This window comes from Castor canadensis, chromosome 3 (assembly GCF_047511655.1).
Source record: "Castor canadensis chromosome 3, mCasCan1.hap1v2, whole genome shotgun sequence".
NCBI lineage: Eukaryota > Metazoa > Chordata > Mammalia > Rodentia > Castoridae > Castor > Castor canadensis.
In genome coordinates this window covers 194,648,569-194,667,358 of record NC_133388.1, presented here as the reverse complement: position 1 = coordinate 194,667,358, position 18,790 = coordinate 194,648,569, and the positions used below count along the sequence as shown (strand labels likewise).

Sequence of the window (18,790 nt, the reverse complement as noted above, 5' to 3'; positions counted from 1 at the left end):
TGTCCTTTGTCAACCTTTTACGCCTAAGTCCATTTTACCTTCAGTTAATCTATTAAATATTTATGGAGTGTTGTGTCTGGACTGAGCCCTGTTCTAGCCACTAGGGACAGCAGTCCAGGAATAAAAAAAAATGGATTGTTCTCCTGGAGGTGATGTTCTGATAGAAAGCAGCCAAGTAGATAACTCCATAGGAAGATTGGTACTCCAAAAACGATAAGTCAAGGTGATGTCCTTGAGAGGAACTGAAAGGAGATAAATGGCAAGTTGAGGAGAAGGACTTTGAGCTGAGACCAGGAGAAACTTGAGGACTTTCTCTGGACAGCCTCAGGAAGGGTTGTGGAGGCAAGAGGAAGAGCTGGCTCAGAGCCTCAGGCACTTCTAAACCTGCTGGCTTGAGGGTCAGTAAGGATGCCAAACTGTGGGTTCATCTTAAGGGAAGGGGATTGCCCATATTACAGCTAGCAGGCACGTCATGTAGGACCACATTGGCCAGGGTGAAGGTATTGATTTATTGATCAAGGGAGTGGGAGATCGTTTGAGATGAGGTGATTGAAGTACTTCTTAGAAAGGACCCTAAACACTTAGCTGCCCAGTGAAAAAGAGATCATAGAGGGAAGAAGGGCAAGAAGAGAAGCAAAGAGGTAGTGTGGAGGTTTGTATCCTGTATCCTCCAGGTGAGAGCTGAGGGTGGTGGTGGGGGAGGAAGTGATGAATTGCCTGTTTTTAAATAGTTTGGAGCCAAAAATGGAAGGATTTTCTGAAGCCTTTTCTGTGTTTCCCACCATACTTCCATGACCCCTCTCCTACACACACACACACACACACACACACACACACACTTTATATGGCAAAACCTAGATGTCTCTGCTAAGCTCATGGGATGGTAGTGTTCCCATTGCAGCCTGTGTCCAGTTGCAGTACAGCCTGTGCCTCTCTGGATTCCTTATGTAACTTGTAGTCACTGGAGACCAGTGATTGTGGTTCATCCTCTCTGGAAAAACCACTAGCTCCACTTTGGAAAGTGGCACTTAGTAGGCCCTCCATGCATATTCTTTAAATGACCAAAAATAAATAAATAAATAAATAAATAAATAAATAAATAAATAAGTGAGTGAAGCCCATGAAAGCTCAGGTACCACCAGGTAAATAAACCACGCAGGTGGGAGAGGAGGAAGACCATGTTGGACAAGTTCGTTTTAACCGTAGGTGGGTAGGCTCTGCCTGCTGTGAGAGTCAGAAACAAAGCTGTGCCTGCACATGGTATGTATGGCAGTATCAATGCAGAGTCATACTGTGAGCTGAAACTCTGGCTGGGTGAGTGCCGATACCCTGTCCATATGGCTCATTTCTGTTTCCAGCTATTGGTACAAGGCCATGTATGTCCTGACCAGGCAGGACACATTAGTTGAGGAGACAATGAATATCAACATCATTCCAAAACAAGAGAGGGAAGGGTGATATTTAGAGTTCATCAAGGTTTAACAGAGAAGGTAGACCTGTGGGTAACTGAAAAGGTCAAGAAGGGGGAAGCAGGAGGAGAATGTTCTGCTCACCAAGATGAGGATGATGATAATGGTCTCTACTGTCAAACATGAGGATCCCGTGTGATTGGAGCAGTGTTTTTATAGCAATGGTGGTAGGTAGACAGAAGGAAGAAACCAACCAACAATCATGTCTATTACCTTTTGGAAATGAAATATCATAATTTCAAAAGGAATCATGCAGGGATTAGGTCATTAAGATTATCTTCCTCCCCATCAATCACCTCTCACAAAAGGGGGGGTGTAGATAGAGGGAGGGGAAGAGAGAGAGAGAGAGAGAGAGAGAGAGAGAGAAGAAGAAGAAGAAGAAGAAGAAGAAGAAGAAGAAGAAGAAGAAGAAAAGAAAAAAAGAAGAAAATGGGTTTCCTTTGATGATTTCTATATTGAGTTTCGAAGATTAACAAATGTTGAAATATCCAGTACCACTATGTTCCAAAATATCTTGCCTCTGTTCCTTACTTTTGCCCTTTAATACTCTCATCTTCATCTTTAAAGAAATAAACAGTGTACCAACTATGGAACAGGTAGCCAGGAAGCCTGGGATCCCATCAATCTGCTCACCAGCTAATACACATGCTCTCTGTGTGTCAGATTCCATGGATGTTGTCTGAATCTTTACTTTTCTTACAGGATATGCATTTTTCTCATGGTTAATACAACAGTCTAATGGCTGTTGGTATAGGAAGATGCAGTAGAATTGGGATTTTTAAACAAAGGATGTCTGGCTTTAAGGGTCCTGAGTGGGTAACTTCTTACCCAGGAGACCATGCCTGCAGAGCAGGTTTGAATGTTTACTCTGAAAAGAGACCCCTCCATTCATTTTTAAAGGGGAATTATTTCTCTTTTCTCCTCAATACTGGGTTGTGAACTCAGGGTCTCAGGCTTGCTAGGCAGGTATTCTACCACTTGAGCCATTCCGCCAGCCCAGGAGGAAATATTTCTAACCCTGAAGGAAAAGGTCACAGTTTTTATAAATTACTATTCAAAGGATTTCTACTGAGGTCACAAATCTAATGCTAATAATAGCAGAAGCCTCTTTCAGTGCTTTTTGTCTGCTAGATACCAAATTATTCACTTCACATTTAAATTCTTTGGTTGCTCACATTGGCCCTGCTTGATGGGTATTATCAGCTCCTGGTCACAGATGAGAAAACTGAGGAGCAAATGAGCCTGCGCAGAGTCAAGAACTAATAAAGAACAGGATTGCTGTTCATGACAGTTTGGCTCCAATTGCTGCTACTTCTTAATTAAGTTGCCTCTCCACTTCTTGGTGTGGACTCAGTTTCCCTCTGTAAAAAGTATTACCTGGCTTTACTCCTTCCCAAAGCACTCACAGCTCTGTGAGCCTTTAAGCCAAGACCTGAAGCCTAAAGGGAGGCGCCTATAGAATTTGCACCCCTGGAGTTGTTGTGGCCCTGGGGAAGGAAAGCCATGTGATATGTTTGATGCTAATCTGAGCACAGGAGCACAGAGAAGATTGATTCTCCATTCTTCTTGTCTCCTGGGAGCTTCCCAGAAACATGTTCATTAATATTGTCTTTAAGGGCCTTCATATCTTATCCCTAGCTTTCTTTCTATTTGATTGGGAGGAGGGAAGGACTGGGAGTGTGTGAGAAGACTAGGATGTAGGCTCACAGATCTTGTGGGTGGTCAGTGCGGGAACGCAGGCTGAGTCATGGTGCACTTGTGAGGCTAATGACAGATGCTAAACAAAATGGGATCCTAAACTACCAAACCCAGGGCACAAACAGAGAGCACATCTGAAATGCCAGCCTTGACTCATTGGAGGGGGCCTTGAGTCTTGCATTCACCTCCTTTCTTGTTACACTGAAAAGATAAATGGAGCTCTCTTCTTCAGTGCAGAAACCAGCAGTCACCGCATCCTTCCCCAGGCCAGGTCCTCTGTGGGATCCTCTTAGGCATGATAGATTGTACTTGCCTCCCTTCTCTTCTCAGGAGACACACAGGACAAAAGGAGCTCAGGGGTATAATTTTTTGGTCTCCAAGGCCTAAGTAGGAGCTGGTTCCAACTGTCCAGGAAAACTTCATCTTGTGTTGGAAAAAAGAATAAACAACTTGCTCATTCATTCATAGATGCATTTCTCTTGGGTGTCTGGTGATATAGTGAGAGTAGATGGGACCAGAGTTGAAGCCTTGGTTTTCATGGGAAGGGTTAGATAACATGCTTGGGTTAAATGCGCATTTGTGCTGGGGCTGCGTCTGGGTGAAAGCTAGATTTGCTCATGCAGTCTTATAGAGCATTACATTCTATAGACCTAGATTTTTGAGTACCTGTCATGGCTTTTCTGTCAAGTGAGTGTGTGACAGCCCCAAAGTCACCCAGCTGTTCTGTTTCCAATTTGAAGGGGCTAAGGTGGGCAATTCCTGAGTTTTTTATAAGATCTGTCCATAGTTCTAAGACTCTGATGAAACTCAGATATATGTTAGCATGCAGATATTGGAGTCTGTCATATCTTGCTTGTTTTATCCCTTGGAATTATCTTTAATCATGGATATGACAACTTTGACCACTCAACATGCAAAGCACTGGACTGTAAATTAGGAGACAGGAGTCTTGCTTCAAGACTGTAGGCCCGCCAGGCTTGGACCTCACATTTCTTACCTGTGTAATAAGGGATGGGGAAGATAATTACAGGGCCCACTGATTCATTATGCTTTGACCTATCAGGTATGAATGCCTGGATAGAGCTGATGTGCTCAAAGAGTTAAACAAAGACAGTGTGTTGCTAAGCCCAGTGACGTCTTCCTATGATTCAACTTGAATCGAGTGTATTGCTGTTCTGCAAAGGAAATGCTTTTGAAACATTTATAGCTGTTAATGAATGCAGAACCTTAAAATTAGATGATGTGTTATTCATACACTCTCAAAGCTGTCAGGAAGCATAGAGGACATCTACTCAAGACTTGATCCCAAAGTAGGAATCCCCTCTTTAACTCCTGGGGCAGAAGGCATCTACAGTCTTTCTTACAGAGACTGGGAATCTGTGCTTTTGAAGGCAGGTGTGTCTGTCACCTGTTATCTCTGACTCTGGTCATTCTACCATTGGTCTGAGACCTCCCCAACACTAATGAATATGAGGTGCGCTTATCACTTCCTGCATTGTGTTTCTCCAGGAGGGGAGATGAAGCTTTTTGACTTCTCCAGGAGCCAGAGAGCCAGGAGTCCAAGTCTGAACCCAGCCCTCTTGACTGTGGACTGGACACCCAGTGTGCCTCCCTCAGCCTGGTGTAATCTGGTCCCTGTGCCTTTCACATTGCTTAAGTCTTTCCCTAGCACCTCAGTTCCACTCAGTCTCTGCTGGTTCATGACACCCCCTGGGTCAGACTTCTTTGGGTTTTAAAACTTACTTTTCCATGCTTAGTTTTTATTACAAAACTATACCTTATTGCTGTTATTAGTTATTTTAATATCATTATCCACTATTTATTAGGCAGTCATCTTGTTGTCGAAAAATATACATTTGGGTTAATTTTCAGAAAGGTAAATCATTGCCACATTTATGTCACTATTGTTGGATTTTGGATGTAGAAACTGGGAGGGCTAATGGTTGATTAAGGTCACCCCAGAAGTGGTCAGGATGTGAACCTGATTTAGCAGACTCCAATACACTGCCCTTTCTGTAATTCTTCGCTGTCTCTCCAAAAGGCAAACTCACAGGGTGCTTTTTTTATATGGGTATGCACACACTTAGGTATCTGTGTGCACATGTTTTAGGAGGTGAGAGGAGAAATGAACTGTCACTCACTGTGGACCCAGGCTTGACTTCTAAGTGCATGGCACTGGGGCATCCAGCAGTGACGGGAGAAGGCTTCATGCTCAGTGCTGCAGGTGGTGAGGGCACTGGCTGGTGCTTCCTTATCTTTGGTACTTTAAGACTTTGACCTGAGTCAGTTTTCCTTTTTGGAGGTTGTAATTTTACAATGCTGCCTAAGATAAGGGGGACTGAGAACCTCCACGGATAACACCAACTTGTCATCCTGTGGGAATCTTATATTTGCATTGTCTTCAGTTGTGAAAAAAGTAAACATACATATCATATCACACTTTGATTTCTACACCAAAGCAAAAAAAAAAAAAGAAGAAGAAGCAAACAAAAACAAAAACAACACAGATTTAAACATCAAGGTGCTGAATGCCTGGGACTGCACTTCCCTAGTGGGTGAGCATCAGATTGGTGAGTCCTGGCTTCCATCTGCCTCTGTCAGACAGGGTCCATGAGAAAGCTCCTGGTTCAGTGAATGTAGGTAATGTATCAGTGACAGGGATCATCATTTCTCTCTGCCATCTTCACAATATTTTTTTAAGGTTTTCCTCCTTATCACAACAGCTTGCACTTATTAAGCAGTTATTATATGCCAAGCTACAAAGCAATTTGCAGTTGGGGAAAATCAGTCACAGAGTTTTATTTAAAATCTTTACAAGGATTTTTACTGTGATATTTTAATACACACAAATACATATATATATACATACGTATGCATACATAATGTACTTTGATCACATTCACCCTTCTATCACTTATCACCCTTCCCCCCCTTTAAAAATAATTTTCATGGGTTTCTTTAGGCTATTTTTACACATGTATATGATGTAATTGAATTATTTTTCTTACTCCTCCCTCCTGCTGCCCTCCAAACAATCTCCCTTTGCATTTATATTGTATATTTATTTTAGATCTAGATCCCACATTGCCTATGAGTAAAACATACAATACATTCTTTTGTGAATCTGGCTTATTTTGCTTTACATGATTTTCTCCATTTCCCTGCAAAAAACCCATAACTTCACTGTTCTTTATGACTGAATAATATTCCATTATGTCTATGCACCACATTTTCCTTATCCATTCATTGACAGATGGGAACCTAGACTAATTCCATTGCTTGCATATTGTGAATAGTGCTGCTATAAATATGGGTGTGCAGTTATTTCTATTGTATGCTGATGTACATTCCTTTGGATTTATTCCCAGGTAAATTGTACTATTGAGGTGTTGACCTCTGCTGCTTGGGCTGGCCAGATCAAGGCAGGCCTACCTGTGGGTTGTAGTCATCACCACTAGGCTCTTCTGCCTATTCTGTGCATGTTTATGTCATGATACTTTTCGCTGGATTGATGCTGTGACTTGACTTTCTCTTCTCTGGTCTGAGTCTTCTAATGGCCCAAGAATATTGGCTCAGTCATACTGTGTCTGGTTATCTGGACAGTTCTAGGAGCTTGATTCTAGCATGTTGGAGAAAAGAACATCTTCCCATTATTGGCAAGTACATCCACTTGTGGTTGATCTAAAGCAAACACTCTGAGAGGGTCATATTACAGCATACTCCAGATATGAACACTGTGGCTCAGAGACCCTACGTGACTTGTTCATAGGCTCACACAAAGGTGAGACCTAGGGTCTAGACTCACTGGGATTTGGATGAGATAGATGCTGTCACAGGTAGAAAGAGGACCTATTGTTGGATTCTCCATCCTTAATCAATTGCATGTTTTCATTACTAAGGAGACCATTTGCCAGAACACTGAACAGATTCTCAGGAAGTGATAATGCCAGATACCCAAGTGCGACAATTTACTTCATTAGAGTAGCCACCTGCAGTAAATCTTCTGGGGAGGTGGGGAAGTGCTGACTTCAGGGTCAGGTGTGTGGCGAAACACCTCTGCTGCTTGTCTCAGACCCCGGGCCAAAGGAAGTGTATTCTGACAGGATGCTATGAGGTCCAGTGTGGCTCTCCATTGAACTTGCTGGGTTTCACTTGGGAATCCTCCCTCTATACTCATTATTCCCCTCTCTAGCGTGAGAGGACCTTCCTGGGTGCTACTCTCCCACTATGTTGTAATTTTGTGACTTACTGTCCTTTGAACACATTGATGTCATGTGACCTTTTCATAAAGTAAATGCTGATATGATAAAGTATAAAGATCAACCTACATTTTTGTGCTCTTTTAAAATACCAAGGGTCGCATATATGGATATTAAAGCTTTAAGAAAAACCATATTTTAAAGAAAATGTTTGTAAAAGAATTTTTCCCCAAGTAATATCTAATAAGGTACTGGAATCATATTTTTCTGAAATAGTGTTAATATTTTTATCAAATTTCCTCAGAGGTGACTGAGAATGCTCTGAAATGTCTTGAAAAAAATGTAAATAACTATATGTTATAGGCATATTGTAATGAAAAGTAACAGCAATCACTCAAAGTTTAATTGACATGGAGCTTAGGTTCCCACAGACTCCAGAACCTCAAAAGCTCAGAGGGACATCTAGTTCTTTTGGTTTGGACAGCATGAAGGAACTTTTGAGTTCTTGTCATTAAAGTGAAGGGAGGAATACAGGCAGTAAATGCCACAGCTGAGGACTGATTGCCAATCTTCCAGGCAATGGCCGAAATTGTTTGTATATGTGATCATCTTTAATTGCTAGCACCACCTTAATGCACTGATGGTCTCTGTGGACCCACACAGGGGTGGGATCCTTGGAATATCACATGCCGTAGAACTGAAGAAGGGAGAGTGAAGCTGAGATGCAGCCTGGGAAGGGGGAAGCATTGTGTCTGGAGAATAAGAATCCATGGAGTATAAAATGCTTCACAAATCACATTAAGGGCAAAGAGGAACCACTGCAGGATTTTGGAAATTGCAGGACCTGAGCTTCTTGGTGTTCTAGGAAGCTCACTTCAAGAGGGTGGAGAGTGCACCAGAGGCGGGAAAACTCATGCAGATATCAGCACCAGGAGGTGGGGTAATCCAGGCAAGCCCTCCTTCATTGGTGGCTTTGGAGATAGAAGGTTTGAGTTTGAGAAACTAAAGATGGGGAGAACAGGATGACAATGGGAACTGAAGGCTGGAGCCCCATTGATGGCCAGACAACTGGGTAGGTGGTAGCAATCTTCTGCAGCTCTGGGGTTCCTTCAGATTCCTCCAGTGCAGGGAAGGGTGTTCTCCTGGGCCCATTAGTGAGGGAGGAAGAGACGGATCACAGTTTTGGAGTAGAGACCAAGCAATCTCCTCAACACAACTGTGTTGCCCAGTTTTGAATGCCTTTGAGTGCACCATTCTGGATAATAATGACATAAAACTGGGGCAAAGCATACACACACAGAAAGATAAGACCCATGAAATATGATGATGAAAGTAAAAGGAAGGTTCAAATGAAGCGTTCATACCATCAGCAAATGCATTAACAGGTACTCTTGGCAGCTGAAACTTTCTGTTATGGGCTGGCAGGTGGTATTAACCTTTTATTACCCATTGGGAAGAATTATTATTAGTTTTACAGAAAAGGAGGCTGGAGCTTGGGAAATTTTGTAAATTGAATTAAATTATAAAATAAATATCTGAATCCTGGCTTGTTGATCCCAAAGCCTGAGACAGACAGACAGACAGACACACATATGCACACCTGCTCAATCATGAAAGTCTTGTTTGAGACTGGCTAACTTTTACATAGTAGTTCACAAATCCAGACATTCTGAATAACTCTAAAAGAAAGGAATTTGCTTCCTGAAAGAGAAGCACTCTATATTTCTCCCCAAAATGCTTTCTAGCCCTCCTTGGGTCACATATGCGTGAGGATGCTTTCCTCTGGTGGCTGGCTCTGCTGTGAGCTACATGGACAATGTCCCTGCCCCAGCTGGAATGGGAAGCAGTTCAACAAGTGAAAAACTTTAGTGTGAGTGTTCCTAACTCTCATCTGGAGTAGAGGGGATCTGAATGACCCTGGAATCTAGATTGATTTTAAATTAATTAATTAATTATTTAATTCATTTTTGTGAGAGGTCTTTGAACCAAATGTTCATAAAAACTGAGCTTCCAAGTGTGATCTCTTACACACTGGATGGAAAGACCAGTTCTCACCCGGCCTTCCTGCTAACCATGTTCTGCATAGACTTTCACACTGCATCAGTCACAATGCATTCTCAGAGCCTGTGCCAGTCCTCCATCCTGGACCAGTCTAGAAAGGGCTCTCCTGGGTGGCCTCCCTTTAGTTACTTTCAATGACAAAGAACTTTCTTCTTCCTACAGTAACCCATGGTGTTGTGGGTTACTGCTTCTGGTTATTTATTTATTTTTGAGGTACTGGGGTTTGAAATCAGGGCCCCTTAAGCTACTCCACCAGCCCTCTTTTGTAAAGGGTTTTTTTCACAGGTCTCACTAACTATTTGCCCAGGCTGGCTTTGAATTATAATGCTCCTGATCTCTGTCTCCTAAGTAGCTAGGATTACAGGCATGAGCCAACAGTACCTGGCTATATTTTGAGTTGCTGTGTTTTTCCTTCTTGAATTCTACCCTCCTTCCATATTCATACTCTGTCTGTTTTCTGATGTTATCTTTTATTCCTTAATGGTACACATGCTTTTGAGCCTCTGCTGGTCACCAGACACAGTGTTAAGATGGAGAACTAAGGTGTTCATAGATGACAACCCCTGATTTCTAGGACTGAAGATTAGATGTCTTCTTCCTTGAGGAAAAATAAGTAGTATATTTATGTTCTTCTTTACCCCAGTAAGACCCTATTGACAATAAGTGTTTTTAGCACTGTACAATCCCGTTTTCATCAGCCAACATTTTACATGATTTTAGGAGTTAGGTGACTTTAGTAAGTGGCACAATCAGATCTGAAGGGAAGTTCACCTATTCTCTACTCTTTCTCTGTTACCTCCCCTGGCTCTTATAATTCATCCTTGTTGATTAAAGGTATACATTGGCTGGCCTGAGTATGAGGGGATCTTAGAAAGTTATAGACAAAAAGGAATTTAATTGTTATTTGAATGCAAGGCAGGGGCCCAGCATACCAGAAAGTGGGTCCCCCATTTTTTGTCTCCACACCTCCTGTGATGGTGAAGTCAGATCCATCCATTTGGGCAGCTGGGATGGCTATCAAGCTTCCAGTACATGGCAGGACTCTAGCAGATCCTCAAAAAGAAAAAAGACATTTTAAGTCATCATTCAAGATTTTCTTTAGTGAAAACCAAACAGAGGTCTAATTTCACAGCATCTTCTTTTGCTCTGTCTTCTTACTATGTCTTTTGAAACACAACTAAAAATAGTCTTCACTTAATTGGGGATTCATTATATACCAGGGCTGTTCCCAGAACCTTGCATATATAAACATCTTTATCACAAAAACCCTATGAAGAATGAATTATTAGTCCCACTTTATAGATGAGGAAATAAAGCTTAGGGAGGTGAGTGATGAGTCCAGGATTACCTGGAGTCATTGGGGACCCAGACATCTGGCCCCAAAACTTCCATGTATATTTTCTAGAGACAGATCATGCTCTCTGCTGTCCACAAGGAAACCTCCAAAGTCTGGTGCTGCATCTCTGGACGCTTTTTTAGTGTGCTTTTTAAGTGTCCTCATCTGCCTTTTTAAGTATGCTAGTTTAAAATGTGGCATATCATGGGCAAGTCACCTGCACAGAGGTACATGCTGCTAGTGATTCTGCCTGATCAAGGACCAAGTTGTCAACTAGAGGTTCCAGGGACTTATATACAGTGTGGAAGGATGTACCAAGGGCAGGCATGCTTGATCCAGCTAAGCTGAGATTGTGAAGATCTATGGAGGGGACTCTTCTCGCTGAAAGATTGGTATTGATGACCCTGAACCGAGGCATGGCAAAGGCTTCTTCAGTCAGAGGTCAGCCTCCCAGGGAGCCTTGCCAAGCCACTAGTGCCCACACCCTCACCTTCTTGAGCCCTCAGAGTTGTATTCTGATGGCCCCTGATCTCCCTTGCTCAATCTTTAAGCATCTCAAGGGCATGGTATGCTTTTGAGCTCCATATGCACGGTGCCTGGGCACACAGCTTTCACGGAATGCAAGGTGAAGATAAGCATCTCAGAGTCACACCAAATGTAGTAGGATTGTGACCACTAGAATTATGGGTGGCACTGGTTACAGTAGGTAGTGCAAACTATGTCTGTGGTTTGTGTGAATTGTATGTACACATGGTGTCTATGCACATACTGTAGGTTAGGTGCTAGTTTTGTGTATTCTATATGTGCATGTTAGGTGTGAGTGTGTGTGCATATGTGTTGTGTACATACAGGTTGAGTGTATACCTGGTGAATGTCACAGGCATCTTGAGAGTCGGGTGAATGTTGTGTGTTGTGTGTTTTGGTGTGTCTATGTATCTGTATATAGTATGCATATCTGTGGATGGTATGTTTTGTGTGTATGAGTGTGATGTGTGTATGAGTGTGAAGTGTATGTGTTATGTGTCTGTGGTATGTATATGCCATGCGTGTGTTCTGTAGTGGGCCAGACGCTATATTAAACACTTCATATACTTGATCTCCTCCAACAGTGAAGACAATCTTAGGGGGTAGATGTTGTTGCTAAGCCCCTCACCAATGAGGAAGTTGAGGAATGAGAGATAAAGCAATGGTCAGGGTCATGTAACTCACAAGGAACCTGGTTTCTTTAGGTCTGGTCAACTCCAAAACTCCAGTCTCTAAGCCAGTGTTCTCAAATGAGTGCTTACATCAGAATTCCCCAGAGGACTTGTGAAGATGCTGACACCTGAGCCTCATTCCTGGAGTGAGTCCTGGCTTAGTAGGTCTGGCATAGAACTCAAAGATTTTGCTTTCATAACAGCTAATGCTGTTGGACTGAGGAGCACAGGTGAAAGCCACCACTCTAATATCCTTGCATAAGCCTCAGAAAGAAGGAGCAGGGGAGAGGGTTGAGACAAAAGTAAATGTTTTTGGGTAACTGAGCACAAATTGCACCATGTATTGTTCCCAGAAAAATAAGCCAACATGGAGTTTTAAAACTGATATTTTATTTATTTATTTATTTATTTTTTATTTATTTATTTATTTATTTATTTATTTTTTCATTTTTCTTTTATTATTCATATGTGCATACAAGGCTTGGTTCATTTCTCCCCCCTGCCCCCACCCCCTCCCTTACCACCCACTCCACCCCCTCCCGCTCCCCCCCCTCAATACCCAGCAGAAACTATTTTGCCCTTATCTCTAATTTTGTTGTAGAGAGAGTATAAGCAATAATAGGAAGGAACAAGGGGTTTTGCTGGTTGAGATAAGGATAGCTATACAGGGCATTGACTCACATTGATTTCCTGTGTGTGGGTGTTACCTTCTAGGTTAATTCTTTTTGATCTAACCTTTTCTCTAGTTCCTGGTCCCCTTTTCCTATTGGCCTCAGTTGCTTTAAGGTATCTGCTTTAGTTTCTCTGCGTTAAGGGCAACAAATGCTAGCTAGTAAAACTGATATTTTAAATATGAGCTCACCTTCCTCATTGTGTGACTGGATGTTGGGTTATAATGAATCACTTGCTATTAAAAAGAAAAAGGCAGCTTCTCCCACCTCCCAAGAAATTGTGTTTGTTTACACGTTCCAGGATCTATCCTATTCATAGACCTGAACAATAGGGTGATAAGCTACTTTTTCCAAGGGGAAATTAATGCTCTATGTGCTATTCTCCACATATTAAATATTTGTTGTTCTAAATATTTACTCTCAGAACACCATTTGACCTATGAGTGCTAGAGTTGGAAAACCAAGGTCTTTGGGCTCCCAGGCTGTCTCTTCCTCTGACTGATATCAGTGTCCTCTGTGAGTCAGGGCCAATGCTACCTTCCTCAGAGGGTTTTCGAGGATAGTGTGAAATAATGTGTAGAAACCCCATGTCATTGTTTGGCATGCTGTAGGCTAGCAATGCTGGCGTGTGTTGTGCTTGCTTTTTATCTCTCTTGGTACATATTCTTTCCCCTGGGATCATAGATCTGTAGAGAGAGCAGGTAATTGAAAGCTGACAACAATAATCAAGGAGTCAGATGGCCTTGCCAGGTCTGCAAATTTTTGATGATTGAGACTCTGGGTTGATGAGAAAATAGGAAAGATGTAGATATTGCTTTTAATGCAATAGTGAAGTGAAATGGCTTCTGTTTGTTGGTCTCTTCATGTAGCCTTTCCTCAAAGTGCCCTGGGTTTGAATTGGGTAGAGGTTCCAACCTTGGCTGGCTCAGGTGCGTTAGTCAATGCTATATGGCTCTCCCACAGGTTTCCAGCACATTTTGTAAGCCAGGACTTCCAAGGTTGTCAGATTGAAACTTCTACTTGCAGAATTTATAGTTTGGTTCCTAGGATCTGCCACATTTTAATTTGATATGCAACCTTCTGCATCTACAAAAATGTTTCTGCGGGTGGAACCTTTGCCAAAGCTGAGAAGTAGAGTTAAGATTTAGATAATCCTTTATGCTGCTATTCTTGGGAACTGGCCTAGCATGGCCCCGGTAAACGCAGTGAAGTTGGACCCTGCACCACAGTGACAGTCTGATGCTTGGATCATCTCAGAGACAAGAAAGAATAGGAGCTTTGATAGAAGACTGAGGTGTTAAACACCATTTGCCAGTTGGGAAAGCCCAAATGTTCTCTTACTTTCTCTCCTCCTCCTTTGCTCTCATTTTCCCATCTGGGAGGTTATATCAGCTACAGAGAACAGGGTTTCAGGTGCATTGCAGGTAATCACTATCTATCCTATTGGGAGCCCTACTGGGTAATTTGCATTGTTCCCATTACACATGGTGGTAAACTAAGGCCTGGGGAAGCAGGAGATTACAAATCAGGACCTCTTTGAGCCTTTTTCCTTATCTGCAAAATTGTACAAGAATCTTTATCACAATTTTCTTTTTTCAGTGGTACTGAGGGTTAAACTCAGGGCCTTGCATTTGCTGGGCTGGCATTCTACCACTTGAGCCACTCTGCCAGCCTTTTTTGTGCATTGGTTATTTTTTTAGATAAAGTTTCACTTTATGTCTGGCCATCCTGGACCACAATCCTCCTATTTGTGCTTCCTCACATAGGTGGGATGATGTGTGCATCAGCAATTTGTTGAGATGGGGAGTCTCATAAACGTTTTCCCGTGGCTGGCCTCGAACCACAGTCCTCCTTACTTCTGCCTCCCAAGTGGATTACAGCTTTAAGCCACTTTATCTGGCCACAAAATTCTTATTGCTAAAAATCAGGAAACATAAGTAAAATACTTTATGTAGCATGAAGAATTTGGTAAGTGCTTAATAAATTCTGTTTCTTTTCCTTCCTTCAATTTCCTGTTTTCTAAATGATTTCACATCTCAGAAAATCCTGCCTTGAATCTCCCTCTTGGTTTGTTTCCCATCCCAGACTGGACACATCTTAATCACATTCCTTTTCATTTTTCCCACCCAGTGTCCTCTTATTGGCCTTTGGATCTCCTAGCTTGGAACATTAGCAACCTATTAAGTTGGACTCAGCATCTTCTTGGCAACAATAACCATATTTTCTGCTTCGCATGGTTGCTAGAACATATTTTTCTCCTTTTCACTCCAGCCACCTACATTGTCAATATTAATGATAGGATCATTTTCAATGACTGCTATCATTATTAATGGAAGCTACCATTTATCAAGTATTTACTACATGTCTGGCACTGTGCTTACTGCTTTAGTGTGTTATATTTATTTGATCTTTTCATCAGTTCTTAAATTTGTATGTTACTGTCATCCCTCATGTGACAGATAAGTGCATTGAGGCAGAGGGAAGTTGAGTGACTTGTTGAAGGTCACACAGTGAGAAAGCAGAAGAGCAGGGACTCTTGGGCCAGGAAGGATGTGCTTGTAGCTAGGATAGTGCTGGCTCTATAGTACCAACAGAGAGGAAAGGAAAGTGGGCTAGCCCAGCTGTGAGTTAGGACACCAGAAGTCTGAGTCTTGACCTTTTCCAGGTGTGAACTGCATGACCTTGACCCAGTTACATCATTTCTCTGTCTTTTTCTATAAGAGGTACCCTAAGTGGTGATATCAAGCAGACACATGGTACTCCAACTGGCCCTGTTGCCTAGAAATTCTTGTCCATCTACACTGTTTTGTTCCTGTTGTAGAAATAAAGCTATATTTGATTGATTTCATCTCAAGCTATTAATTTCTCTATTTTTCAGGTAATGAACCAAAAAGATCATGTCTGAAGTACAAGGAACGGTTGAGTTTTCTGTAGAGCTACATAAATTTTATAATGTGGATCTCTTTCAGAGAGGGTAAGTGCGCTTCACGGTTTGTGTGTGTGTGTGGGGGGGAGGGGTCTGTGTGTATCTGTATCTGTATTTTTTTCTTGCAGGGGGTAGAGGTGATAAGGTCAGAACACAGGACAATTGGGAATAATAGAAAAATATTCTTTATTGTTCCTGCCAAGAGGACAATTCAAACTTTTAGTATATCTGAAAATAAATTACATACTGACAAACTCCAGAAAATGCTAGTTTATCTCCTCCCTCTTGGACTTCCCAGAACTTTCTTGCCCCCCTCAGTTGCTCTTTCTATTAACTGTGAATTTATTTTATTTTATTTTTGTTATACTGGGGGTACATTGTGACATTTACAAAAATTCTTACAATATATCATAGTTGAATTCATCCCCTCCACCATTCTCCTTTTTCCCCTCCCCCATACCCCATTCCTAGAATAGTTTCAACATGCCTCATTTTTCCGTTTTCATACATGAGTATATAATATTTCCACTACATTCACCCTCCTTCACCCTTTCTGTATATCCTCCCCCGCCACTGATACCAACCCCCAGCTGTTTTATCAACCTGTTCTCTATTTTTTAAAAGGGGCATTTTTGTTTGTTTAAGTTAGCTCTATAGGGAATTTCCTTGTGACATTTCCACATAGATATCTATTATAACTTGACTTGATTCATGCCTTCTATTTTTGTCCTTTCTACCTTAGTTCTCTTTCTTACGGTGATTTCAACAGGTTTTAAAATTCTGTATTTATTCTTATATAGAAAGTACATCAACCATATTCATCTTCTTAACGTTCTTTTACTCCCCCTCTCCCATTACTGACCTTCCCTTAGAGTGACCTGTTTTGCATAATATTGCTTGTATTTGTATTGTATCTATCACCCACATCAGAGAAAACATGTGCATGCCTTTGTCTTTCTGATCTTGGCTTACTTCACTTAACATGATGCACCCATTTACCTTCAAACTATGTGGTTTCATTCTTCCTTATGGCTGAATAAAACTCTATTGTTGCACTGTTCACAATAGCCAAGCTATGAAAACCACCCAGATGCCCTACAACTGATGAATGGATTAATTATGAGAGTTATAAAGGAAAGTGAATTCATGGAAATGAATCTTTCCGGTGTAGCTTTGGTAAAAAGGTGCCCCATGCTGAATACTTGTTGGAGCTTCTCTTCCAAACCACACACTAAAACTTATGCCTAGCTCTTTAAAACAATGGGAACATATTTTCAAAATATCCTCTTAGAAAATAAAATTAAAATATAGTTGCTTCCAGTAGTTTGAGTATGTATTCTCAATTTGGTATTTTACCTACATGATCTCAATGAGTCCTCTTCATAGACTTACCTCCCAGAATCATTGAAAGTAATTAAGTAGTAAAATGGTTCTTAAAGTAATTAAACACAGACTAGAATTACCCATTCACAATGGCTGCAGCTACTTTTCCTATGTTACTGAGAAGGAAACCAACATTCATAGAACCTGAATTTGTTATGTAGCGGCGTTAACACAGCTAATGTCCAAAACAAAAGGTATTTATTATTTTGTTTGTGTTGCATAACAAAATACTTTAAGACTTAGTGGCTTAAAATAACAATTTTATATTTATCTTATGATTTTGAGAGTAAGCAATTTGGATTGTGCTCAGTTGGGTGATTCCTTCAGTTGGACCAGGCATGGTTTAATCCCAGCTGGGTTCGTTCATAGGTCTGGATGCTTGGGCAGGAGGCTGTTGGCTTTCCTCCCTTTATTCTCTTGTCTTCCAGCAGGTCAGCTTGGCATTATTCTTTTTTTTTCCTTTTTAAAAAATAGTGCATATTTCTGGAGTATACTGTGAGATGTCAATATATGTGTACAATATATAATGGTCAAATCAGGGTAATTAACCTGTCACCTCAAGCATTTATCTTTTTCAATGTAGGGAATATTTGAAATCCTTTCTGTTAGATATATTGAAATGCATAATTAACTATTGTCAATCATAGTTATCCTGAATTCTTATTTTCTAACATTAAAATTTATTCCTTCAATCCAATTGCACCCCTGTATGTATTAGTCATTGTTTCACAATTCCCTTCTCTCCTCCACCCTTCCCAGTGTCTGGTAACCATGATTCTGTTCCCTATTTCTACATGCGAGTGAGCACATACAGTAATTGTCTTTCTGTGCTTGATTTATACCACTGAACACAATTTCCTCTAGTCTCCCCTGCTGCAGCAAATGCCAGGATTTCATTGTTTTCTATGGTCGTGTATACACACACACACACAGCATTTTCTTCATTTATTCACCCACTCATTCATTCATCCATTGATGGACACCTCGGTCGATTCCATATATTGACAACTAGCAAACAGTGCTACAACAAACATGGGAGCAAAGAGATCTCTTTGACATCCTGACATACTTTCCTTGGATGTAGACTCAGTAGTGGAATTGCTATCCATATGGTAGTTTTGTTTTCCTTGCTTTTCTTAAGGAATCTCTGTACTGACTTCCATAATGTTTGTATTAATTTATGTTCCCATTAATGTTGTAAGAGAGTTCACCTTTGTCTGCATCCTTGCCAGAGTTTGTTATATTTTTTGTCTTTTTGATAATGGCCATTCTAACTGTACTGAAATGATACCTAATTACAGTTTTTATTTGCATTTTCCTTATGATTAGTGATGTTGGACATTTTGTTCTATATTTGTTGACTACCTATATATCTTCATTTGAGAGATATCTAATTAGATCATTTGTCTGCCCTCTTGATGCTCAGCCTCAGAATTTAAATAATCATTGTAATGCATTCTGCTGGCTAAAGCAAGTCATAAGGACGGTAAAGATTCAAGGGAGAAAAATAGATACTATCTCTTCATGGAAGACTAATAACCCATGAACGTTTTTATGATCTACTGCTAAGGTCAGACCTCAGTTTCAAAATCAATGCATTTTGTGGCCATGACTCCTTTTTGCATACTTAGGGTGAAACTCAATGGGGCTGAATGGCTGTGTCAGATGACTTAAACCAAGCAGTGAAAGAGGCAAGAAACAATTCTGGGACCAGCTCCCTGTTCCAGGAAGAAGGTACATGAGGAGTTCTGGTCAGGATCAGGGACTGGGCTTTGATGATGCAAAGCTCTGTTCATCTGTCTGGAAGCTCTATTGTCATTGGTTCACTTCTCCTCATGGGATCAAAGTTGC

General features: G+C 41.2%; 1 protein-coding gene across 2 annotated transcripts in view; it reads left to right on the top strand.

The window, feature by feature from the left end:
• Fam135b (family with sequence similarity 135 member B) overlaps nt 1–18,790 on the top strand; it is a 313,120-nt gene that overhangs the window by 99,253 nt on the left and 195,077 nt on the right. For both annotated transcript variants that reach the window (XR_012446457.1, XM_020188245.2), the window contains exon 2: nt 15,509–15,604. Coding sequence is in view for 1 of the 2 variants with exons in the window: in XM_020188245.2 (XP_020043834.2) it covers nt 15,528–15,604 (77 nt within the window). In the remaining variant the exon portion in view is untranslated. The remainder of the gene's footprint in view (nt 1–15,508; nt 15,605–18,790) is intronic.